General features: G+C 38.8%; 4 protein-coding genes across 5 annotated transcripts in view; 1 reads left to right on the top strand and 3 right to left on the bottom strand.

Moving 5' to 3' along the window:
• Positions 1-7689, bottom strand: part of LOC127961551 (uncharacterized) — a 256120-nt gene extending 248431 nt beyond the window's left edge. The window contains exon 1 of the mRNA XM_052560735.1: positions 7557-7689. Within this exon, the coding sequence (XP_052416695.1) occupies positions 7557-7617 (61 nt within the window). The 5' untranslated portion in view covers positions 7618-7689. The remainder of the gene's footprint in view (positions 1-7556) is intronic.
• Positions 1-26918, bottom strand: part of LOC127961543 (mucin-5AC-like) — a 609977-nt gene that overhangs the window by 497051 nt on the left and 86008 nt on the right. The window lies entirely within an intron of this gene.
• The window catches only part of LOC127961550 (uncharacterized), a 301565-nt gene that overhangs the window by 241569 nt on the left and 33078 nt on the right, over positions 1-26918 (top strand). The gene's annotated exons all lie outside the window — the stretch shown is intronic.
• LOC127961544 (hepatocyte growth factor activator) overlaps positions 20767-26918 on the bottom strand; it is a 118823-nt gene continuing 112671 nt past the window's right edge. For both annotated transcript variants that reach the window (XM_052560724.1, XM_052560723.1), the window contains exons 13-14: positions 22707-22849; positions 20767-21247 (exon numbers count right to left, since the gene is read on the bottom strand). In XM_052560724.1, coding sequence (XP_052416684.1) covers positions 21014-21247; positions 22707-22849 — 377 coding nt within the window. In that variant the 3' untranslated portion in view covers positions 20767-21013. The remainder of the gene's footprint in view (positions 21248-22706; positions 22850-26918) is intronic.

Raw genomic sequence — 26918 nt, 5'->3', positions numbered from 1 at the left:
TACATTTTCAGAAAGCTTATCTCGTCTAGATGTGATTAACGTTAAACACGCAGTGACACGCTGTGTTACCTTCCTCCAGTCTTAGTCAAAGACAGTTCCTGAAATGCATTTCCATTGTATTGAATTTTTTTGGAAACACATTGATTTTCAATGTAATTCCATTCATGGGGCTGTAACAGGTTGTGGGGATTTTAAGGCCTCTAGTTTGCAGTCTATAGTGTTTTCACCAAGTGCAGTAAAACTCTTAGGCTAGTGTGTTCAACACTACAACACTGTTCAGTACTTAAGTCAAAAGCTGAATAGGTGTCATTTAACATAACTCTTGTCAAGGAGATTAATTACTGTGTTTGTTAGGATGGTGTAGAATACACTGTAGAGTGTGGCTATTTAAGGGTATTCAATCAAAACATTGAATTAGTCCAGCTAAAATATAGCTTACCTGCTGATGAAGTTTATCATTGGTAATCTGGAAAGTATTTTTTTTTCATACTGTGAAATTTACCTGACTGACATCACCTACCCAATTTTTAGATAACCGGTAGACAACTTGAGATTATCAAGTCATCCTACTGCCTTTAGTATGCCATCGAGTGTTTCATTCAATAATGGTTTTGCTTGTGTGTTAGGCAGCTGTCCACACATATACTTGATGACTGAAACTGTGGACATAGACCTGTGTATTTTTGACAGTAATAAAGACCTTATTGTAGAACAGTCCAAGCCTAATAGTAGGGCAATGGAGAGCCCATTCACAGTTGGGATGGTCTAAATGAATTAAATTTTGACACTGAATGTGCCTTTAGGCAATTTCTGTATGTGTGTTGTGGTTTTATTTGTATGGCAATCTGTTTGCCTTAAAAATGTGCTATGTATTTAAATATCGTAATAATGTGTGTGTGTGTGTGTGTGTGTGTGTGTGTGTGTATTGTACATTTCAGAATGACAAAGCCAAAATTCAGGCCTTGCCCTGCTTGCCATGTCAAGAACCAGGCCAGTAGGAAGTGCTGCAGTGCCTGCTACGCAAGCCTCAGCAATTTTAATAAGATGGAGGCCCTCAAAGACAGGCTGGATAATGAGTGGGGGCAGGGGGTCTGGAAAAAACGTAATGCAGCAAGAGTGGTTTCTTCTGCCCAAGTTGCAGTAAGTTAAAATACTTATGCTTCATGTATTGGATAGTTGTCAATATGAATCTCAAAGCACATTAACATCAATACTATCCTACTGTCAGCTATCAACATTATCTTTTCTTACTTCTGAACAATCCAGTGTAAATTCGAACTTGCGAAGTGGCAGCTGACTTTAACTGAAAAGAGCATAGAAAAATTGATACTTTCCTTGGCCTCATTACTTAGCGTTAGCTGCCATTTTGCTATTCGGTTTTTGTTGTATCAAATTTTCTTGTTCCTCTACCTATAATAACAGCACTCACTGATTTCGAGGAACATGGATATGGGTTGATTTACACAGGAGTTTTCCTTTAAGGTTGGTCAAAGATGCTGTCATGTTGTGACTGAACATACAATTTTATAAAAGTTTCCTTTCACTGACATGTTTATGCGTGCATCCCACAGACCTCGACTTACCTAAAGCTGCCACACATACCATTAACGTGATGACATTTGGATGGATGTAAACTGCGTCCAGAATCACTCATGTTCCCTCAATTTGCTTATCAGCGCACCAATACATTACTATCCGCTGTTTTAATTTATTTTACATCTAATGCAAAACACTTCCCCACCATTGTTTCTGATATGCGTATAATTAACAGGTGCGAGTCGCGTCATTCATGTACATCACGCACGCATGCGCACTTTGGTCAAAGCGGCAATACTGTGATTAAGGTGTTTACATGCCGGTATATTGTGAATAAAATCGGCATACGCCACCTTTGTTAATGCAATTATTCTTGCTGCGATTATGAGCTTACTCACATTATTTAGATCGAAGTATTGCGTTTACATGAGGTAAAGCTTAATCGCAATATTGTCAAAATCTCACTATATTCGCATTAAGAGGGTCCATGTAAACACACTCACTGTCTATCCTATGCAGCTGGTGAGCTTTCTGATAGTGGTGACCAAAAGTTTTCTTGTAAATAAATGGTTTGCTCCAATGTCAGCCTACTTATTTTTTTGTTTTTATTTCAACGATTTAATTTCTAGTAAAATTGCACTGCTAAGGACCATTTATAACTCTATTAAGGAACATCCAAAACTAGAGATAATACCTCTGTCTTGACACTGAGAGGCTGTGTAGAAATATCTTTTTTTTTTTTCAAAATTTTTTCTGCCTTTTTTGTCTTTAATCAGATAGGATAGTTGAGAGTGACAGGAAGTGAGTGGGAGAGAGAATTGGGGTGCGATCTGGAAATGACCACTGGTCAGGACTTGAACTCAGGTCACCACGGTACGGTGATGGTACTCCAGCCAGTTGTATGATGGCCAAGGCCTAGGACTACCTTTCTTAAGTCGTGGCCTAATGGTTAGAGAGTCGGACTCGTAACCCAAAGGTCGCGGGTTACTTTCCACTTTCCACTTAACAGAGCATTCGAAAAGAGAAAGACATTGGCATCAATGTTGACAAAATCTTATCCAGTTTCTGATTAAATTTCTGTTCCCACTCACAACCTGGTAAAATGTTAAATGGACTGCATTTTTATAGCGTTTTTTCCACTCCTCCGAGCATCACCCACACACTAATACACCGCCAACCTGCACACTGGGAGCAGTTTGGGGTTCAATTTTTTTGGGTTACACTTCGATGGAGCCAGGCGGAGCTGGACTCGAACCTGCAACCCTTCGGTTGCCAAACTGCAACAATAGAGAAAAGCCCCTTTAGCAACTATGATCCTTGCACAACAAGAGCATCTGATTGTCAATTCTGATTAGGGCCACATCCAAATCTTGTTCTAAATCAGATATTGCTCTGTTTATTTTGCAATGCAACTTTTATTTTAACAGTCACTTCAGAGCTCATTGCCAGCATGTTGATGGTTTATCAGCTTACAACCATTTTGTTTCACTCTTTAATCTACACTTTTTTTTCTATGACAGGGAAGTGGGTCCGCTTATGAATGTCATCAGATCACATTAACACTTGCGAACTGCTCCTCTAAGTATTTAGAAACTCGGGTCCCTAATTACCAGTTACCAGTCATTGAGTGACACTTTGTGAATAATAATTTAATACAAATGTGATGTCACCTCGACAAAAAGTGATGTTGATGTGAATTGTGTATTGTGAATTGTGTTTTGATATTAATGCAATGTGAATTTTCTAAGTACTTTTGTTCATTTCAGGTGCAGAAACTTGCTGCTTTGGGCTATATGCCGATTTTATTTATTTTATTTATGGGCAGAAAAAAAAAAAAAATTTGTTGATCGTGGATATATGTGCTGGAATGCCACTAACTGAGGGCACACGACCTTTTGTTGATGCCATGAAGAAGGCTTATGAGTATTTACTTATAAAGCAAGGTTAGGGTTATGCAGAACTCATTACTATTTTAATTATATTTTGAAATCTGTATACAGATTAAAATGAATGTCAACTTGTTACCTCCTTAACAGGACCGCAGATGTCTCAGCCACAGACTCAGTCTGACCATCAGATCCAAACCCAAACCCATCCTGACCAGCAGATCGAGACCCAGCCTGACCAGCAGATCCAGACCCAGCCCGACCAGCAGATCCAGACCCAGCCTGACCAGCAGATCCAGACCCAGCCCAACCAGCAGATCCAGACCCAGCCCTACCAGAAGATCCAGATTCAGCCCGACCAGCAGATCCAGACCCAGCCCGACCAGCAGATCCAGACCCAGCCCGACCAGCAGATCCAGACCCAGCCTGACCAGCAGATCCAGACCCAGCCTGACCAGCAGATCCAGATTCAGCCCGACCAGCAGATCCAGACCCAGCCCGACCAGCAGATCCAGACCCAGCCTGACCAGCAGATCCAGACCCAGCCTGACCAGCAGATCCAGACCCAGCCCGACCAGCAGATCGAGACCCAGCCTGACCAGCAGATCCAGACCCAGCCCGACCAGCAGATCCAGACCCAGCCCGACCAGCAGATCCAGACCCAGCCTGACCAGCAGATCCAGACCCAGCCCGACCAGCAGATCCAGACCCAGCCTGACCAGCAGATCCAGATTCAGCCTGACCAGCAGATCCAGACCCAGCCTGACCAGCAGGTCCAGACTCAGCCTGACCATCAGGTCCAGACTCAGCCTGACCAGCAGATCCAGACTCAGCCTGACCAGCAGATCCAGACCCAGCCTGACCAGCAGGTCCAGACTCAGCAGATCCAGACCCAGCCTGACCAGCAGATCCAGACTCAGCCTGACCAGCAGATCCAGACCCAGCCTGACCAGCAGATCCAGACCCAGCCTGACCAGCAGATCCAGACCCAGCCTGACCAGCATATCCACACTAAAGCTCAACAGATTGATGATGGTGTCATCCTCAACCTCTACTTTTTACCCTCTCCACCCCATCCCCAGACTCACCCTGAAGCTCAGCAGCTCCAGATTAAGGCTGAAGTCCATACTCAACCCCAGCCTCATCCTCAGCATAAACCTATCCTACCAAAGCCCCGCAAAAGAAAACAAGGTAAGGTGAATTTTCTTTGCAGCCATTCTCTATATTTATGTAGAATTCATTACATTTAAGTTTAGTTAGGTTAATGTTAATTTGGGACCTCCACAACAGAGTCCCAACCCCCAGAGTCTCCGGTCCACCATCAGCCCCAGATACAGGACCAGCCCCAGCCTCAGCAAATTCAGCTGATGACTGCCAAGCCAAACCCCCAAAAAATAAAAAAGGGTAAAGTAAACTTTCTTGCAGGCAATCTCTTATGCAGAATTCATTACAGTTTGCATAAACACTATGTACTTTCTGATGTAATACTAGTGAACAGAGCTTTATTGGCACTGCTAGAAAATTGCAATTGGTGTTTGATGACATTACAGTAAGCAATGCCATGCTGTAAAGGTGAAGTGAATTTTCTTATTGGCCAATTTATAATTTATTTATTTATATTTTTGTAATTAGGCAAATACTGTTGTCATCAGATGAATTGGTTCTGTTTGATTTAGATAATTTTGATACAACAGTTAGGTCAAGTCAAATTATCTGTTATATTCTGATTGGTCGAGAAATGTTCAGTCGTGCTATTTGAATAAAGATGTCTTTGGATTTCCTCACTGATTTTTGCGCTGGTGTTATATATCACTCTGCATTTTGCATTGAATTGACCTACACCAATGTTCCATTAGTGCGAAGATAGATTTATCAAACTCTTGCCTCTTTGCTATTGCCGTACCACAACTGTGTGGTTATCCAACCAACCTCTCTCTTACTTGTGCTATATTGTTTAAACATTTTACAATGGCCAGTGTGATCAACATCTGCCTTTCGCATATCTGTGAAAAAGAACACGCATACACACACATTATAAGAATTGGACCTGGGTTCCCAGACACACTGCACATTGATGGTGCTGGCACTGTAACCTGTTTTAACCCAGCACAAGTTCCGTGATTAATGTTGATTCCATATTCTGTGAAACCCTGCTTAGTATAAGTTATGGGTTCATATAAATACACAAGGCCTTAGATCAAATGCAGTACTTCTATTTATTGATTACCATTTGTTTGTCAACAAAACATTTTTGCCTTTGTCGTCTCAGGATGCCGAAAATGCAGTAGGCAAAAAGTGTGGCAATACGACATGATTGTTGACAAAAGAATGACAGAGGTGAGATGTAGAACCATATTTCTTATTCATGTCTCTGATACCCTCCTCATTGTACAATATTAATTTATAGCCTACCTACAGATGTTTAGCTCACGTCACCGACCAGTGCATATGGCCAAGCATGAATGTCATTACTGTCAGTATGGTTTTTTGAAATGGTAACAGTAACTACACAAATATAATTAAGTGTGTGTGTGTGTGTGTGTTTCTGCAGGATAAGGCTGAAGTAAAGGTGCGCTGGTTGCCTTGTTCTCAGTGGTAAGTATTGGCATATAGTATGTATCCATTCATACTTGACTATAATGTTTCCTGTCAGCCCTTGAGTTTTTTTTTTTTTTTTGTGTTGTTTTAGGATGATAGAGTAGTATGTACAAACATTGGCCACAAACAGTGGCTGCAAACTGGCTACATACAGTCTTGGTTGAAAGTCTACCTTTGTAAAGCCTGTCCCCTGAACACTAACACAATGTAACAACAACATGATGCGTACTTGGGTAGCAATGTGCATTGTCCGTTGTGACATGACACAATGATGCATGTAATAACATGGGAGTCAATGAAAGCGATGCATGTTAAGGCTGCACTGAAGGTGCATGCATGATCTTGCATTCACGGCATACTTGCGTTGACTATAAATTGGCTTGTAAAGTCCGAATGAAATCAAAATTGACTGTATTTATTTCGGTTCCCAGATATTGCTATTTTTGTTGTGAACAATTCATCCTTAAGTCACTCCAAAAAAAAAAAAAATTGTTGGCCTTTGTAATCTTGAATCCAAATCTGAGAACGCTCCTCTCCTCTAAAAATACGGGCCCTCTCTGATGACGTCAGTTTTACAGCTTGGGCATGAGCCTGACATCCGTAATCACTCCCTTCCAACTGTCAGTGTTCGTTTCTGAATGAAACTTTTTTTGTTTTATTTATTAGTATTATATAAATTACAGAAATTTTCAAAATAGAGTAAAAATAGACTAAAATCAATCATTGCTTTGTTATTACACTTTATAAGTTTATATAACTTTATAAAGATATATAATGTGCAACATCGGTCAAATGACCTGGGCCCTCATTAACAGGAGACACATGTGCTGAATACATCTAAAGCAGGGAGGTCAAACTCAGTTCCTGGAGGGCCGGAGCCCTGCAGAGTTTAGGTTCAACCCTAATTAAACACACCTGATCCAACTAATCAAGTCCTTTATGCTTATTTGAAAACTACATGGTACAGTATGAGTGTTGAAACAAAACTCTGCAGTGCTCCGGCCGTCCAGGAACTGAGTTTGACACCCTGATCTAAAGTAAACTCATCCCAGAACAAAACCTGATCCAGAGCCAGTAATGTGCAGAGAATGGGTTGCTATGGCTACATACATACATATTATATATATATATACACATACATATTATATATATATATATATATATATATATATATATATATAAGATATTTCAGTTTTTGGATCCAAACATTGAATTATCTGTATATGTATTCATAATCTAACCCAGACATGTCACATAACCTGTTTTCTGGAATACAGCAGAGTTCACTTTATAATACTTTTAACTTAAACATAGCTTTGTAAGAGACTTCTGAGTGTGACACCAGTATATGCACAATTCATAACGTGCATTAAATAATAAAACAGTATTTACTCATGACCCTGAGATAACTGCTTAATGACTTAATGAATTTCATCAAAATAGAATTATGCATATTCAAACTCCAGACACTATGTCAGAGTAATTAACACATCACACACATATTTTATATTGTAGATCATAAACAGATGTCTTTACCTGTGAGAAGTGCACAGAGAATGATCCGTCCCAGCAGACACATGTGACGCTTATCAGCCATTTTCTGTTTCTGACAGTCTTTCTCTTCACTCTGTAATTAAAGCTCTTCTTTTTAACACCATCATCTCACCCTGTAGGTGTTAACTTCCTCTGATCTCACCAACTGACCATTCAGCTGCATTTCACCCACACTATACTGATGAAGAAAATAAGTTTCTATAAAATATAGTGTATATCAGTTAGGAGTTTATTGATTCTAACTTATAAAGTGACCTCTGAAACTCAACTCTGCTATTTCAAAAGTGCACTGAAATAAACTGATACAGTATAACATTGACATTAAAAGCAAACACACTGTAAACACAACACATCTACTTCAATAACTCAACCATCAACCAGCTCTCGAAACACACAAGATGACTTCTAAATAAATAAATAAACAAAAATGTTGTTTTAACAATTTTCTAATCAGCAATATTCTTATGTCTATTCAGGAGCTTCAAATGTTGCCTAGGTGTTTATTTTTTAAGATTTTGAAACACGTGACTACAGAGTGTGAGAACTCAATAGTGAACAGTGAGGTCATCTCTGAAGCCAGATACTGATGGCTGTGAATTTTCACACATTTCTGATGCCATATCCTCTTTTTTCCTTTAAGTGATTTTCCTTTTACATACTGTGCCTTTTTGCAAAAATTGTTACAAACCATTTACAAATGACTGTCAGGCTATCCTTACACAACAACAATGTAGTCAGATACAGAAACTTTTTTTTTCATTGCGTTTTTAAATGTTTTCACTTATACTCGACAACATTTTCAAAGCGATTTGCATTTCAGATATCGGCAAAAAAGGCCAAAAATGCTGTATTTCATATGACAGGCCAGTAGTTGGTACTGTCTCCTTGTTAGTCGACAGTACCTGTGGGGAAATGAAGATTATATGTTGTATATGATGCATCTGTTGGTTGTAATATTGGTGAAGTAAATCCACTCTTTGCTGAAGAAGTGTTGAGCAGCAACATCAGTACCATGTACTCTGCCATTGTTGTGTTTGTTCATGCTTGCCTTTAAAATCAACACGTACTGCGCATGTCTACATACCGAACACATATACCATCCTACACCACGCTCAGATAAGTGGTTCTCTGTACTGGAGAAAGCACACTTTTCTTGGCATTAAGTCTTAATCCAATATCTTTCATGTGACGAGAAAGACACCTCAATGCTGAACCATTATCTGCTCTCAGGAACTTCAGATGAAGAAGGATGAAGATAAGAGCATCTTTTTGATAGATTGTGACACACCAGTCCTCTGACTTGGCCTGTGTAACTGTGCTGAACTTCAGTCCCCTGACTGAGCTGTTCAAAAAGTGCAGATCTAAAAAAGGACACAACACCACACACTGTTAAAAAATTACTGTAAATTTTGCAGTAAAATACTGGCAGCAGGGTTGCCAGCCAGTTACTGTAAATTTTACAGTAGTCGTACTGTAATTTAATTTACAGATTTTTACTGTATTCTCAATTACAGTAAAATTCTGTAAATTAAATTACAGTAAGACTACTGTAAAATTTACAGTAACTGGCTGGCAACCCTGCTGCCAGTATTTTACTGTAAAATTTACAGTAATTTTTTTATATTTTGTATACTGCATTTTTACAAAAAATATATTATATACTGCATTTTTAATACATTGTATATGAAATTTAACTATTATTTAAATAGCAAATGCACACATTCAAGTAGTTTACTGTGCAAAGCAATTCTTTGAAAAAAGCATATGTGTATTTGCTATATTTAAATTATGTAAAATGATAGCATACAATATATTTTCCCTATTGCTGACTTAACTTTAACTGCATAAAGTGTTATATAATGCATAACTTAATTCACCAAAAAAATACAAAAAATAACATTTTTAAAATCTAAAAAAAAACTGGTCAAAATGTTATATATCACTTTCAAATTTACATTAAAAAATGACATAAAAAGTATATTATTTTGAAATCATTTTTATTTATTTTTAAATTATTTCATTTTTTTTTTTTTAAATGGATATGAAATTTTGGCATGATTTATTTTTTATTACTTGGAACATATTGGCCATCATGGACCTAGACACAAAGAAATATTCAAACTGCGTTGTAACCGAAACATGACCAACATGGTCATATTAAAACAGTTCACCCAAAAGTGAAAATTCTGTCATTTCTCACCCTCATGTCATTCCACACCCTTAAGACCTTTGTTCATCTTCACAACACACATTAATATATTTTTTATAAAACCTGATGGCCCAGTGATGCCTACATTTTGTGTGCCAAAAAACAAAATAATGACTATTCAACAATATCTCGTGATGGATGACACTGCTTCATGAAGCTTCGAAGCTTTATTAATCTTTCAGTTCAAATCAGAGCATATCAAACTGCCAAAGTCACATGATTTCAGTAAATGAGGCTTTGTTACGTCATAAGTGTTTTGAAATTTCAATGGTTCATGTGACTTTTGCAGTTTGATACACGTTCTGAGTAAATGATTTGAAACAAAAGATTTGTAAAGCTTCTAAGCTTCATGAAGCACTGTTTTGAGACCGCCCATCACTAGATATGGTTGAATAAATTTGTTGTTTTGGGGGGTGGGGGGGTTTGGCAAAAAAAGTATTCTCGTCGCTTTATAATATTTAGGTTGAACAATGTAGTCACATGAATTGTTTTAAATGTTTTAGAGGCTTTCTGGGCATTGAAAAAAGAAATGATCTTGCTAGAAATGCAGGCTTCACTGAGCCACATCTTAATGTGTGTTGTGAAGATGAACGAAGATCTTACGGGTGTGGAACGACATAAGTAATTATTGACTTAATTTTCATTTTTGGGTGAACTAATCCTTTAAAAACCACAAAGACATTTTCAGATAGCTTTCATCATTAAAGAATAGACCAATATGGCCAAACAAGTCATACAAAAAAAAGTGCTGCATGACTGACCGGAAGGAGCCGCGGACTTGCAGAAGTCATACAAACTTTCCATCAAACAGATAAAAATCAACCAAATAACAATTATGCTCCAGATGAAGTTCCATCCCAGGATTCAAAGTGTGACTAGAAATATTGAAAAGAGCAAAGAGGACAATACATTAGATATATTACAAAACATAATAATACTTTCAGAAACAAATAGGGGGAGGACAGATACAGTTAGTGACAGATACAGGGATGAGAGGTACAGTCAGAGAGAGACAGAGGGATGAGAGGTACAGTCAAAGGCAGATAGAGAACAATAAAAGGAAGACGCAATCTTGGTGTGTGTGTATCCTTACATTTCAGAAATTCCATTGGAATTTGCACAGAAGAGTGGCAACATGTGGGTTGACTGCCACACATTTTCTTCTGTATCACTTGTCCTGTTTTTATTTCAATGGCACTTTTCCCTTGGCTTTGGATCCTCTCTCTGGATTTATGCCCGCAAAGCACCTAAAGGGTCATGAAACAGACAATATGTAATTAAGATCGGTTTTAGGACCTCCAAGAAAGTTGGAGATGTCCACTAATAAAAAAAAAAAAAAACATATTTAACTCAATAGCTTGCTGGTGTTAAATAGGGAGACAAATATATTCTCTTATCGAGTCAAGACACATTGTTTTAAAGGCCTCAACAGAAAAAACACTTATAACATAACATTATTAAAAGGAATGTTCTGATATAACTTATCTATAAAATGCTGGTTCTGAAGTTGTTAGAATTCAACCATTACCTTTGAATGAACTCCAAGGTACACACTGCTTCCTCCTGATACTCAAGATTAAACTAGTAATAAGCAGCAAACAGAGTGGCAAGGCCGGACAGGAAACTGGGCTGAGTGCCCTCACACACCACCTCACCTTCAATACTCAGCATCCAGTGCCCACTTGTCAAAGTGTCTCCTAAAACAATCAATATCACAATAGTAATTAATACCTATACAATTTTATTTATTATTATTATTTTTTTTTTTTTTCAGATTTTTACATTTACATTATATACTATATTTAGTAGGGGTGGGATAAAAATTTGATTCTTAATGTATCGCAATGCATAAGCAGACGATTCTTAATTGATTCACAAATGTCAAAAATCAATTTTCTAAACGTTAATTAATGTAATGTTGACGGAAAGTAAAAGGCGGATCTCTGAAACGCGGAAGTGCATGCCCAGACAGTCTGTGACATGCACATATTTCTTTTACTGTCTATGGTGTGTATCCACTGGCGCAGAGCAAGCGTTTTGAGACCTATAACGTTACTTGAGCGTTTTCAGTCCATTTAATGGAAGTTGAGCTTCCATAGTTGCATATGGTTTGTGGTGGATCGATTATGCAGCAAAATGCCTCCTAATGTGAAACAGACTGCAAGCACTTTGTTTTTTTCTTCCTGAACCTTCGGGTTGTTCGTTCATTTGAAATGACTCGAAAAAAGATTTGTTCATTTTGCTGAACGAGACTCAAAAGTCCGATTCGGTAAAATGATCCGAACTTCCCATCACTACAACTGATGATAAGATTCAAGTCATAGACGCAATAAAACAACTCGTTTGTTTATTGGTCAGTGTCGCGCATGATCAGTCCATTTGTTCAAGTGTCACCGCACTGATAAGGTGCCTTTGTGCACCCTGTGCCAAAATAGACACAAGATTTGCCTGGCGACATAAATATAGACACATATCAATAAATAGCATATTTAATAATTTCAAGGAAAAGGTATTTGGTCACCCTAAGGTAATAAATTAGGCTAACTATACAAAGCAGACTTTATATAAAACAGATTTGTTAAAGTTTTCACATTAACGTTACCTGAAGTTAGCAAATGCTCAAAAAAATCTACATCTCACTGGTTACGTTAACCTCTTGGAAAAGCACCACTGAGAATTTATATGACACACACCCTCCGTGAGCGGGCCTGACTGACCGCGAGGCTTTAGAAACGCGTTTTATTTCGGCGCCCGTGTTAACAGATGACTGCCTGTGCAAAGTTGTTTTACATCATAAAATAATCACGACGAAGTGTGCTGATAAACACGAAGTAACCGTGAATATAAACTATAAGCACTGAAACATGTCATTCATAACGAAGGATTCCAGAGATTTTCTGTCCATGGCTGCTATAGCGCCGGGGGATGTGTGAAATCCTACCGCGACCGCGCTACTGAAACCCCGCGCAATTCTGCCTCGCGCCCCGCGGACGGATGATGCTTGAATCTGGGGTTACCAATATAATCCGCGAATGTAGATGCATTCATATACTATAAACTACCAAACAAGAAATATGAAAAACTGAAGTCACTTACCACAGTTGTGAATCACTCCTCTTGCCTTTAACGTTAATCTCCTCGACCGTTGAAGACCTAACGATGCAGCTCTGAAGATTTGAAATTTACAGCAAAATTCTGTAAATTTGAGTCAGACCTACACGTGACCCCAGAATGCATTGCAGTTTACAGCAATATGCTGTATTATTAAAAAACAGTCCGCGGCTGTAAAATAATGCTGTAATTTTTACAGCAATTCATTACAGTGCATCCTTCCTCCGAACAGTGAAGTTCCGGCTGTAGGACCCAGACTCCGCAACCCGAGGAGGAACCACCTCGATGGCCTCCGTCCTCAGAGAGAGTCTACTTCTGATCTACTATCAGAGCCTGCTTGGGGCCCACCAGAACTGGATTCTGGAAAAATGTAATACGTGTTATGTCTTGGCAGCGCACATGTCTTTTTCTTTTCTTTTTCGCCACTCAGTCACACAGACAATATCAGTCTCCTCAGAGAAAGATGAATGCTGCAGCAAGCTCAGAGGGCAAAGAAACCGCAGCGCTGGCTTTCAAGCCTCAAGAACATGCTCTAGAACTAGTGAACACGGGTGGAGATAGGACGAGCCGTCTCAAATCCGTTCGCCAGATCATATTTGATTCCTGCGATCGCTGGTGCTGCCGTGCCTCAACAGCGAGAAAAGCACAATCAGCCGACTGCACGAGCACCCCTCCTCATTAATGATGCTTATTATAATATTACTTGTGTAACTGATGCTTGTGCAACTGGCGAGCTCATCATCGCCTTCCACATCAGTCTCCTCAGAGAAAGCTGATACTGCGTGCTTCACTCTCAAGCGGACAACACACAAACTGCGTGTGTCACTACCCTTTTTTTTTTTTTTTTTTGCTGGCAGGGAAAACACACAGCCTGAACGCTGCCTGCTCTTGCCCAAAACTTATCTTGATTGAAACTTTGACAAATGTAGTTTATCAGTGTACAAATGACACTAAATACGACTCACAAATATATACAGTATTGTTCAAAATAATAGCAGTACAATGTGACTAACCAGAATAATCAAGGTTTTTCGTATATTTTTTTATTGCTACGTGGCAAACAAGTTACCAGTAGGTTCAGTAGATTCTCAGAAAACAAATGAGACCCAGCATTCATGATATGCACGCTCTTAAGGCTGTGCAATTGGGCAATTAGTTGAATTAGTTGAAAGGGGTGTGTTCAAAAAAATAGCAGTGTGGCATTCAATCACTGAGGTCATCAATTTTGTGAAGAAACAGGTGTGAATCAGGTGGCCCCTATTTAAGGATGAAGCCAACACTTGTTGAACATGCATTTGAAAGCTGAGGAAAATGGGTCGTTCAAGACATTGTTCAGAAGAACAGCGTACTTTGATTAAAAAGTTGATTAGAGAGGGGAAAACCTATAAAGAGGTGCAAAAAATGATAGGCTGTTCAGCTAAAATGATCTCCAATGCCTTAAAATGGAGAGCAAAACCAGAGAGACGTGGAAGAAAACGGAAGACAACCATCAAAATGGATAGAAGAATAACCAGAATGGCAAAGGCTCAGCCAATGATCACCTCCAGGATGATCAAAGACAGTCTGGAGTTACCTGTAAGTACTGTGACAGTTAGAAGACGTCTGTGTGAAGCTAATCTATTTTCAAGAATCCCCCGCAAAGTCCCTCTGTTAAAAAAAAGGCATGTGCAGAAGAGGTTACAATTTGCCAAAGAACACATCAACTGGCCTAAAGAGAAATGGAGGAACATTTTGTGGACTGATGAGAGTAAAATTGTTCTTTTTGGGTCCAAGGGCCACAGGCAGTTTGTGAGACGACCCCCAAACTCTGAATTCAAGCCACAGTACACAGTGAAGACAGTGAAGCATGGAGGTGCAAGCATCATGATATGGGCATGTTTCTCCTACTATGGTGTTGGGCCTATTTATCGCATACCAGGGATCATGGATCAGTTTGCATATGTTAAAATACTTGAAGAGGTCATGTTGCCCTATGCTGAAGAGGACATGCCCTTGAAATGGTTGTTTCAACAAGACAATGACCCAAAACACACTAGTAAACGGGCAAAGGCTTGGTTCCAGACCAACAAAATTAATGTTATGGAGTGGCCAGCCCAATCTCCAGACCTTAATCCAATTGAGAACTTGTGGGGTGATATCAAAAATGCTGTTTCTGAAGCAAAACCAAGAAATGTGAATGAATTGTGGAATGTTGTTAAAGAATCATGGAGTGGAATAACAGCTGAGAGGTGCCACAAGTTGGTTGACTACATGCCACACAGATGTCAAACAGTTTTAAAAAACTGTGGTCGTACAACTAAATATTAGTTTAGTGATTCACAGGATTGCTAAATCCCAGAAAAAAAAAATGTTTGTACAAAATAGTTTTGAGTTTGTACAGTCAAAGGTAGACACTGCTATTTTTTTTGAACACACCCCTTTCAACTAATTCAACTAATTGCCCAATTGCACAGCCTTAAGAGCGTGCATATCATGAATGCTGGGTCTTGTTTGTTTTCTGACAATCTACTGAACCTACTGGTAACTTGTTTGCCACGTAGCAATAAAAAATATACTAAAAACCTTGATTATTCTGGTTAGTCACATTGTACTGCTATTATTTTGAACAATACTGTAAGAGTTAATAAATAAGGACAGATTCTCTATTTTTGTGTAAACTATTACTTTAAAAAATCTGTAACATAAAACTGACTCAGGAGACACAATTACATTTTGATCTGTTTTGTCATCAATCATATTTTAGCATCACTGATATAATATTAGATTTTTTGTTTATATTTTGAATTAGACTATTTTATTATGTATCATTCTGTAAACAATTGATTGATTGATTGATTAGTTTTGTTATTTTTATTAGTTTTTTTTAAAACATAGTTTTTACATTTTAGTTTTGTTACATAATTTTAGTCTTATATTATTCTATGCTTTTTCTAAATTATTCAAATAACTGATGAACATTCTCTGAATGGATGTCATGCTGTGCTTCCAGCTGGTATTGTGTCAGTTTCTAGAAGGATGTGATTGATATCTGACTTGCTCCTTCTAGGAATCTGATGAAGTTTGATGAGGTGGAGGTCACTGAGCAAAGACATCCGTCACTCTACAAACAAGACCACCCAAAACCAGCTGAGACTAAACAACCACACACACACTGTCAGCTGTGACCACACACACACACACACACACACAACCACATTTAATCAAGTAAACAAATCAGCTGTTCTGAATTCTGTCATCACAAACCAATACAACAATTCAGAGCATAATAAATCATTGTACTCCACAAACTGAGCAAAGCGAGCATTTCTGAAATCTGGCTCTACATTTATTTACCTATGCTTATAACAACTGCCGAGCAATACAAGGAATGCTAGTATAATAGTAATTGACCATATTTCAGTCATAAACTCTTGGAAAAGTTTTAGCATGTTTCGGTCTAGACAGGTGGAGCTGGGGGAGGTGGAGGGTTTCAGAGGAGGATACACAGTGAAATATTCAATGTTTTAAAAACAACAAATTCATATTAAAAAATGTTGCTAGGTTGTTACCTTTTTTTTCAGCTTTAAAGTCTCAGAAGCTTTTAGCTGCCAAAGCTTTAACAAACTTTACATGTCATTAAGCAACTCACAGTCTGGCTCCTGGCATCTAACAGAAGAAGCCGACTGTATCACCATAACTAGCAAAACTTCTCTCCTTGATATTGCTTTGTATCAAAAATCTTTCCTTGTTTTATTGGCATACTCACAGTAACCACAGTTCCTCCCTCAAACACAAACCTGTTTCCTACATTATATAGCCTACACATCATGAAGAAACAAGCGTCATCCTTCATCATCCAAAGTGTTCCATGAAAAATAACTTTCATAGTGTTTTATCTTTCTTATACAGTATATTTCTCCAAATAGGATACATGTAATTCTTACTTTTTTATGTTCTGAAAATTATACTTTTGAATGTTCTATTCATGAATGTTCAAAATATTTAGTTTATTTAAATGTTTCAAAAACACAGTTTTTGTCATGCAAATGTTAAAGGAACACTCCATCAGTTATTTTTTTATATTTTCAGAATGTTCCAAAATAAAACTTCTTAGATGAATGTCATTTCAGAAATGTTTCGTGAATGATATAATGCACATTTTTGTGCTAATGTTTTAAGAACAGTACAAAAACCAGATAACACATAATATTAATGGAAAAACAATTGCTGTTTACTTTTAGCGAACCTTGACGGAAAGTTCAGAGAATGTTGTTTGCTAGCTTGAAATATCAAATATCATACATCATGGTTATATTTCCTAAATCTATTTAATTACAACAGTCCACAATGATCTCACAGTGATCCAGAAGTGTCTATAGCCCCTTTCACACTGCAATTACGGTAAATACAGGGGTAACGTGTTCCTGCAATTGTTCCCTGGTCGCTAGATTTTGCACTTTCACACTGCCAGTAATGACCCGGTATATGTGCGTGCTTTCACACACAACCCTTGAAGATCCCGTAACGTATGGAGCCAGAAGAGTCTCAATAAAGATAAATGCACACACTACATTCACATATGCACACACAGGATTCATAGATGCACACACATGATTCATAAATACACTCACAAGATGCACAAATGCGCACAAAATTCACAAATGCACACACAAAATTTAAAAAGCACAGAAGATTCACAAATGCATACAAAATTCAGAAATGCACACAAAAATCAGAAATACACACACAATTCAGAAATGCAAACAACATTTACAAATGCACTCAAGATTCACAAATGCACAGGACAAGATTCACAAATGCACAGGACAAGATTCAGAAATGTATTTCTGATGCACACACACATATATCTTGATTCACAAACTGCTTGCGGTCTGTGAACTTCACTGCATTTGTGTGTGAATTTTGAGACTCCCCTGACTTGGCTCGACACACAAATGCTTTTTTTTAAACAGGGAATGATCAGCAACCAATCAGATGTCTCCCTTCTTTTAGCCAATCACAAGAATGCACCCCATGTGGGGGGGATTGTTTACTCATAAGCCCATCACATGAACGTGTTCACACAGCAATTGTATTAAATTGTATGAAAATACAGATGTTTAGATTAAAATTCAGGTTTATTTTTTATTATTTTTTTACTAAATATAAATTTAAAAATGTCTCAATACATATAGCCCAGTGACTGCAGAAAAAAAGTTAACCATGGATTCATAAATTTGCAATAGGCAATTATTTCATTTTATTGAAATATTTTAATGAAAGTAAAAAAAAAAAATGTTTAAACCTTTTTGAATATTTAAATATATCTAAATATTCTTTTGGATGCAATATAGAAGTCACTTTAATTATAATATTCAGTCCCTACATGAAGAGAGAGTCAGTGGTCCGCTGCGAGAGGAAAGTGGCTCTCTGGCTGCGAAAAGTGGGTCTCCGGCTGTCGTTCGCTTAGGAAAGTGAGTTGATCGCTGCGTGAGGAAAGTGAATCATTCGCTCAACTTCGCTGCTTGAGGAAAGTGAATCGTTCGCTGAGGAAAGTGAGTCGCTCGCTGGGTGAGGAAAGTGAGTCGTTCGCTGCGTGACTCGTGAGGAAAGTGAATCGTTCGCTGAGGAAAGTGAGTCGCTCGCTGGGTGAGGAAAGTGAGTCGTTCGCTGCGTGACTCATGAGGATAGTGAGTCGTTCGCTGCGCAAAGTGGGTCGCTGGCTGCGCAAAGTGAGTCGCCGGCTGTGTGAGGTAAGTGAGTCGTTCGCTGAGGAAAGTGATTCGTTCGCTGCGTGAGGAAAGTGAGTCGTTCGCTGATTGGCTTATAAGTAAACAATCCCCCACGTGGGGTGCATTCTTGTGATTGGCTAAAACAAGGGAGATACCTGATTGGTTGCAGATCATTCCCTGTTTAAAAAAAGGCATTTGTGTGTCGAGCCAAGTCAAGGGAGTCTCAAAATTCACACACAAATGCAGTGAAGTTCACAGACCGCAAGCAGTTTGTAAATCAAGATATATGTGTGTGTGCATCAGAAATACATTTTTGAATCTTGTCCTGTGCATTTGTGAATCTTGAGTGCATTTGTAAATGTTGTTTGCATTTCTGAATTGTGTGTGTATTTCTGAATTTTGTGTGCATTTCTGAATTTTGTATGCATTTGTGAATCTTCTGTGCTTTTTAAATTTTGTGTGTGCATTTGTGAATTTTGTGTGCATTTGTGTATCCTGTGTGTGTATTTATGAATTATGTGTGTGCATGTATGAATCCAATGTGTGCATATGTGACTGTAGTGTGTGCATTTATCTTTATTGAGACTCTTCTGGCTCCATAGTAACGACACGTGACATCAGCGCGTGATGTGTAATGTACGAGTCGACAACACTAGGCACGTTATACTTTAACTGAAGCAAGCAAACGATCTCGGCGTCAGCGCGGAAAGTGAGGAACTAACTGATCTCTGCTTCATTACAGTTTGCACATGTGTTTTTGTTGCGAACGTTGATCTTCCTTCAAAACAGCCGCGCGATAACGTGCGTCATCACTTCGATACGGAATTAGATCTGGTTTTTGTTCACACAGCGCTCGTCCTGGGTCGAACCCCGCAACGTTACTAGGTCCCCAACCCGGGATCAATTCGGTAATCAGTCCCGGGACGTGGTTGCTTTCACACAGAAGACGACCCGGCAATGTTCCAGAAATATTGCGGGTCCGACGTGCAGTGTGAAAGGGGCTTATGATGCAGCATCATAACGACTGTCTGTGTTTCACAAAAACTCTTGTATTTTTCCAGATATAGCATTCACATAATGCACTCAGATTCCCAGAATGCAGCACAGTAGCATTACACTTCATGTTCTGCTGGTTCACTTTGCTATTTCTATTGTCGTTGTCACTTTTACTTATTTTGCTAATGTAAAATTATTTTTGTTTGTGTTTTAAGACTTTGTTGTATATCATAAATTACTGAAATAGTTCACCCCAAAATTAAAAATCTGTCATCATTTATGAAAGAAGATGATTTGGAGAATGTTACCAAACAGTTGATGGTAGACACTGACGTCCACAGTACTTTGCTCCCTCTATGGAAGTCAATGGCTACCGTCAACGGTTACCAACATTCTTCCAAATATATTATTTTGTGCTCAACAGAAGAAAGAAACTCACAAAGGTTAGGAACAACTTGACGGAGAGTAAATGATGACAAAGTTTTATTTTGTGGTGAACTATTCCTTTAAGTTCAGACTAAAGACTGTACATGTGTTAAACTTGTATTATAATGTTTCCAGGAGGAATGGACGAATCGATCCTGAAGTATTGATATATCGATACTGATGCAGTATCGAAAGTATGGATAGTCAAATAAAAAATATTGATACTAGGTGTTTTTATATTCCAGTGATTTTGTTTATTAAACAAAAAATAATGCCTACAACATGCATTAAATTGAACGAATAACCTACGTTAGCAAATAATTGTGTGAAAGGGATTTTCCTGCTCATCTAAGGCAGAATCAATCAATTACAGAGAGCCTTCACTCATTCTGATGTGCATTTAAACACAGCTGTGTTTCCCAAGAGGAGCCTATAATGAGAGAGCATGTATGTTTTTGGAAAAGGCAGCCCAGAACAATGATAATTATAATGTCAGAAATTTTAGTGATGTTTTTAAATATGATAGATAATAATACATATTAGTTATGCATTACTTGTCCATTCAAATGTCAATTAAAGTTAATTAAAGGTTATAATAGTTGACTAATATACTGTTCAAATGATGGTGTTAAACTAGGATTTAACAGCAAACTGTCGCATCAAACCTGCATCTGTTTATTCACTTTGACGGCTTTATATGTAAATCATGACTTTTCCAATATTCACTCAAACACTGTAAAAAAACTATTTTTATATTTTAATGCAGATTAAAGACATTTATTTCACAGCAATCAAGATGTATCGATACGCAAAAATACATAATAATAATAATAATAATAATAATAATAATAATAATAGCAAACACTTTCCACTCCAGTGTACATGTCCCCATATTGCTTGTTAATATAAATACGACAGGCTGGCAGTAAAACACACGTCCGTCAGTGTGACGTCATGAACACATTAACAGTAAAGTCACAGTTGTTTTATCTCCTGCATTGACTCCCGATACAGATGTTTATCGTCTTTCTATTGGCTGAAGTTTTTGGGGAGGTTTTTCTGGATGTTTTGATGACGCTGTTGATCCAGTCTGAATATTTGGGCACGAGGGTGTAAACGCCGGGCTTCCCCGAGCGTCCGCATCCGTCTCCCCAGCTGATGATCCCGTAGAGGAAGCTCACGCCGTCACACTCGCACGCTAACGGACCGCCCGAGTCACCCTGAACACATCACACACACATCAACACATCTGACACAACAAACACCTCACTTATTCTACAGTAATACTCACGTGGATGGAAGCATGTTTCTGCCACAGAGGAAAAAATACATTTTTATATATATATATATTGCATAATTGCAAGATATAATCTATCAATTGTGAGTTCTAATGTCAGAATAACAGAATATGAAAAATGTTGCAGTTTCCCTTTTTATGCTTTATTAAGTGGCAGAAACATGCTTCCATGGGTATTAGAGCATTTACTGAATATTGTATATGAATGCATATATTAGTAATAATTATATTAATATTAGCCTAAAACAATAAGAATTACATTATATATATTATTATTATTATTATTAATACAGCAGTGTGGCGAGTGGGGCGGGGCCGAGAGGCGTGGGAACGAGGAGTGAGGCCAGGTGTAGTGATTGGAGATGAGCTACACCTGCGCCCCACCGCCGGTTTTGAGTCCCACGTAGGAGATGGAAGGATATAAAACTGGAGCGACGACCGTGAAGGACGAGAGAGGACCAGGCCTGGGACATTATTTTATGTTTTGGTTTTTATTTGTGCGCGTCAGTCGCCGTGAGGGGCTGACGCGCTGTTTTGTGTTTATTTTTGGATATTAAAGTGGTTTTGATTGTGCGCCGGTTCCCGCCTCCTTCTTCCCGATGAGTACAAAGGGTGTATATCGTTACAGTGGTGCCGAAACCCGGGAGAAGGAGGGACGTGCTGCTGAAGATCCCTCGCCGCTGTGGTGAATCCGCGGTGCCCTCGAGCTGGCGAGGTATGTGCCGCCAGGGACGCTCGAGGCGGTGGGCTGGAGCGAGTTGCCGGGGACGGGCGAGCTCGCTGCTGGCCGCCCACGATATGGAGGGGCGGCTGCCGTCCGTGAGAGAGCGGAGGAGTCTGCGCCGTTCGCCAGGGGGCCGGAGCCTGCCGCCTCCGCGAAGGAATCCGGAGGGGCAGGGAACGGGGGACTCCTGCCGGCTGCCCAAAACCGGAGGAGCCGTCGCCGTCAATCGGGCGGCGGAGGAGTGTCGTGCCGTCCGCCGAGGGCCGTCCAGTGCCACCGCCAGGCACCGCGGAGGAGATCACCCAGCTGGTGGAGGGCCGAGCAGCAGTGCGTCTGGGAACCGGATTTTTTTTTTTTTTCCTCTCTCCCCTCTCTGTTTTGTGTTTATTTTTGGATATTAAAGTGGTTTTGATTGTGCGCCGGTTCCCGCCTCCTTCTTCCCGATGAGTACAAAGGGTGTATATCATTACAAGCAGTAATAGTGATATTAAGGTATTTCTTGAAAAAAGACATTCCTCATTACTACATTATTATTACATATTACTATCACGATCAAGGTCCAGAAACATTATTCGACTTATGTTACATTAAATCTAAATCTGCAATCCAATAAACATAATAAATAACATAGCATGACGAAAGGTGTGTGTGGTCTGACCTGACAGGCGTCCACACAGAGCTCACTTCCTGCACACAGCATCCCTGACCTGACCTCTGACCCGTAGACGTCTGGAGACGAGCACTGATCGAACGGGATGATCTTCACCACTCCCTCCATCAGGTGAGAGTACGAGTTCGCCTCTACATTATTAGAGAGTTATGTCATTCATTAATCATTCTCAAACCTGTAAAACCTTCCTTCATCTTCAGAACACAAATAAAGATATTTTTGATGAAATCCGAGAGCTCTCTGACCCTCCACAGACGGCGAGGATCCTTACTCACAGGCCCAACTATAAATAAATACAAACTAATTAAAACTAAAGTCCTAAATTTGTATTTTTTTATTTTCACAATTCACAGTGTATAAATAAATAAATAAATAAATAAATAAATAATAATATAGCTATAGCTTCTCAAAAACATATACAGAAGCAAATTGCAGAACTTTTCATATTACTGTTGCCCAAGTCAAACTGCCTAGCAGGACCACAGGGAGACACCACAGGACCCCTACATGAGCCCCTTCAATGATTCAAGTTATCCGTCTATTTATATATTTCTCCTTTCTAAATGATGAACATATAATATTGATAGCTGCTGGTATAGACAGTGAATTCCTCTCAAATGTGCAGCTTCTTTTTTTTTTTTTTTGTACAGAATTACACACACACACAAAAAAAATCTATAATATATATATATATATATATATATATATATATATATATATATGAATACTTTAAGAGTGTAAAAGTAAACATTAAAAGTATTAAAAGTAAACATACTGTAAACACAACACATCTACATCATTAGCTCAACCATCAACCAGCTCTCGAAACACACAAGATGACTTCTAAATAAATAAATAAATAAACATTTAGTTTCAACAATTTTCTAATCAGCAATAGTGTTATGTCTATACAGGAGTTTCAAATGATTCCTAGCGGGTTTTTTTTTTTTTTTTTTGCTAAATTACTACACGTACCAAACACGTAACTACAAGTCTGTAGTCTACTACTGTGTGAGAACCCGTTAGTTTTCGCAGACTTGTTCAACCCACAGAGAACAGTGTGGTCATCTCTGAAGCCAGTTTAGACTGATGGATGTGAATTTTCACACATTCTGATGACATTTCCTAATTTCCAGGGCATGGAGCTCCCGTTCCACCACATCCCTAAGATGCTCTATTGGGTTGAGATCTGGTGACTGTGGGGGCCATTTTAGTTCAGTGAACTCATTGTCATGTTCAAGAAACCGATTTGAAATGATTCAAGCTTTGTGACATGGTGCATTATCCTGCTGGAAGTAGCCATCAGAGGATGGGTACATGGTGGTCATAAAGGGATGGACATGGTCAGAAACAATGCTCAGGTAGGCTGTGGCATTAAAACAATGCCCAATTGGCACGGAGGGGCCTAAGAAAACATCCCACACACCATTACACCACCAGCAGCCTGCACAGTGGTAACAAGGCATGATGAGACTCATTAGACCAGGCAACATTTTTCCAGTATTCAATTTTGGTGAGCTCGTGCAAATTGTAGCCTCTTTTTCCTATTTGTAGTGGATATGAGTTGTACCCGCTTGGGTCTTCTGCTTCACAGTCATTTCACCTTTGTCTAATTCTTGAGAAGTATCAACTACTAAATTTCTAAAATCTTAAAATTTTTAAAAATAGCTGTCTTATTTATACATCTATTAATGGAATCGCCCCACCAACCCTGAGTGATTTTATTATAAAGAGAAATAGCGAGATGAAGACTAGATCATTTACCCGGGGTGATTGTGAAGTGCTATTTAGAAAATCTTCGTTTGCACAAAATGTCCTCTTTATTAAAGGCTGCATAAATTGGAATAGTATACCAACCATAATTAGAGAGAGCCCCACTTTTGTTTCATTTAAGAAACATCTTAAAAGATGGCTGAATAATAATCAAAAATGTAATCATTAAGTATGCAGGTCAAATTTGATAGGTAGTTTTATTTATATATTTATAATAAGCACTTTGGGATGTATACGTACAGGCATTTATGCATTTTGAAATTAATATTATAATAAGTAAAATAAGATTTAGGAACTTTTATTGTTGATTTAGCTATATATATATATTTGTTGATGTATATATTGTCTGTTTGTTTTTTTGGTTTGTATTTGTTTATGTTTGGGACTATGGATGGAAATTAGCATTGCGCTAAATCTGGCGTATTTACGTTCAACTTTGATTGTACGTTCATGAATATGCACGGTCCCATTTAAATAAATCAATAGAAATTATGTTGTAGCCCATCCGCCTCAAGGTTGTGTGTGACGTGGCTTCACAAATGCTTTGCAGCACACCTCGGTTGTAACGAGTGGTTATTTCAGTCAAAGTTGCTCTTCTATCCGCTTGAATCAGTCGGCCCATTCTCCTCTGACCTCTAGCATCAACAAGGCATTTTCACCCACAGGACTGCCACATACTGGATGTTTTTTCTCTTTTCACACCATTCTTTGTAAACCATAGAAATGGTTGTGCGTGAAAATCCCAGTAACTGAGCAGATTGTGAAATACTCAGACCGACTCGTCTGGCACCAACAACCATGCCTCGCTCAAAATTGCTTAAATCACCTTTCTTTCCCATTCTGACATTCAGTTTGGAGTTCAGGAGATTCTCTTGACCAGGACCACACCCCTAAATACATTGAAGCAACTGCCATGTGATTGGTTGATTAGATAATTGCATTAATGAGAAATTGAACAGGTGTTCCTAATAATCCTTTAGGTGAGTGTACTTTTGCTTAAGGTAACATTAGAATGATAAGTATAATTATATATGCATGCCACTTTCTGAAACAACCTTACACAGTTTTGATAATGTTAATAATGAACACAATGTTAGCGTAGCCTACTGTGATGAAATGCAGACTGCACACATGCTTAGTCTTGGGATTCCTCAACTTCCCTTGGTCATCCTCACAATTTATTGCTTGTAACCATTTTGACATCCTTCCTGGTTCTGTATGTTTATGTAGCAGTACTGTTTATTTCTGTCGGGTTATTTAATATGATTGCTAGTAGCCGGGCTGGCCAAATTCATATTTTGTTATATTTTTATATTTACGGTGCGGGCCAACATGCAAAGGGACGTTACAGTGGGCTCTGGGAATATAGATTTTAAAATGTCTTAAAATAATTGTTAGCCAACATGCAAGGCATACCACAGCAGACTCAAGCTAGAAACATTTTTTGAAGTCACGAAAAACCAAAGAACCAAAGTACTCTTCACTCACCCCTCTGATTGAAGATTAAATAAATTGACAAAATCATTAGAGCTGACAATTTTGCCTTCAAAAAGTTACAATGGGTGTGACCCCCAATTTGAACCCGGGCGAAAGCAAAGGCCTTTAAGAATTATATCACAACACGGAGATAGTAATCAAGCCAGCCGATAAGAGTAATGCTATGGTTATTTTAGACCGAGCACAAAACCTTGGGGAAGGACCAGTGCTTAATTTGTAAATTGCGAGGTACCGGAACAAAGCGGGGCAATGGATCCGGCACGCGATTACAGAAGAGAGAGGTAACGGAGCACTCGCGCAATCAGATTGGTGGACCAGTTTAAGTGATTAAGAGCGTGCATCAGTTGCTTTTACAGGGTCTAACAGGATATAACTCCAATGCAAGTCAATGACACTGACCTTCCGAGTTTGTTTCAGTTAGCCTAACCAAAGTCCCGTGATGGCACCAGGGACCTCAACAACCTGACCTCACTCACTGGATGGTGTAATGTTGCTGGCTTGATCGGAACCTTAAAAGCTTTATGTCGACTGTGTTGCAATGGCATGAAATTAACTTGACATTTTGTCTTGTCCTGTCATCATAGAATCCAGTTTGATGGCGTTTTAAACACATATTTAGGTGAGGATACTATGAGTGAGGTCAGGTTGTTGAGGTCCGTGGTGCCATCACAGGACTTTGGTTAGGCTGACTGAAACAATTTTTAATTTTTATGATGACAGGACAATGCAATAACTACAATATCTGTCAGGTTAACATCATTAGAAACAAATATGTCAAATCTTGCGTTTCTAAATGAGAAAGCACATCCGTTGAGCGAGTTCTGTCCTCCGTCATTGAAACGGGTATCCGTGTGTGGACCACGGGAGGTCAGTGTCATTGAGTTATATCCGTGGCCGCGTCACAGAATTTGGGGCAATTCCGTGATGGCT

The sequence above is a fragment of the Carassius gibelio genome, chromosome B7, assembly GCF_023724105.1.
Source record: "Carassius gibelio isolate Cgi1373 ecotype wild population from Czech Republic chromosome B7, carGib1.2-hapl.c, whole genome shotgun sequence".
Lineage (NCBI taxonomy): Eukaryota > Metazoa > Chordata > Actinopteri > Cypriniformes > Cyprinidae > Carassius > Carassius gibelio.
This window is presented reverse-complemented; position numbering and strand designations above follow the sequence as displayed.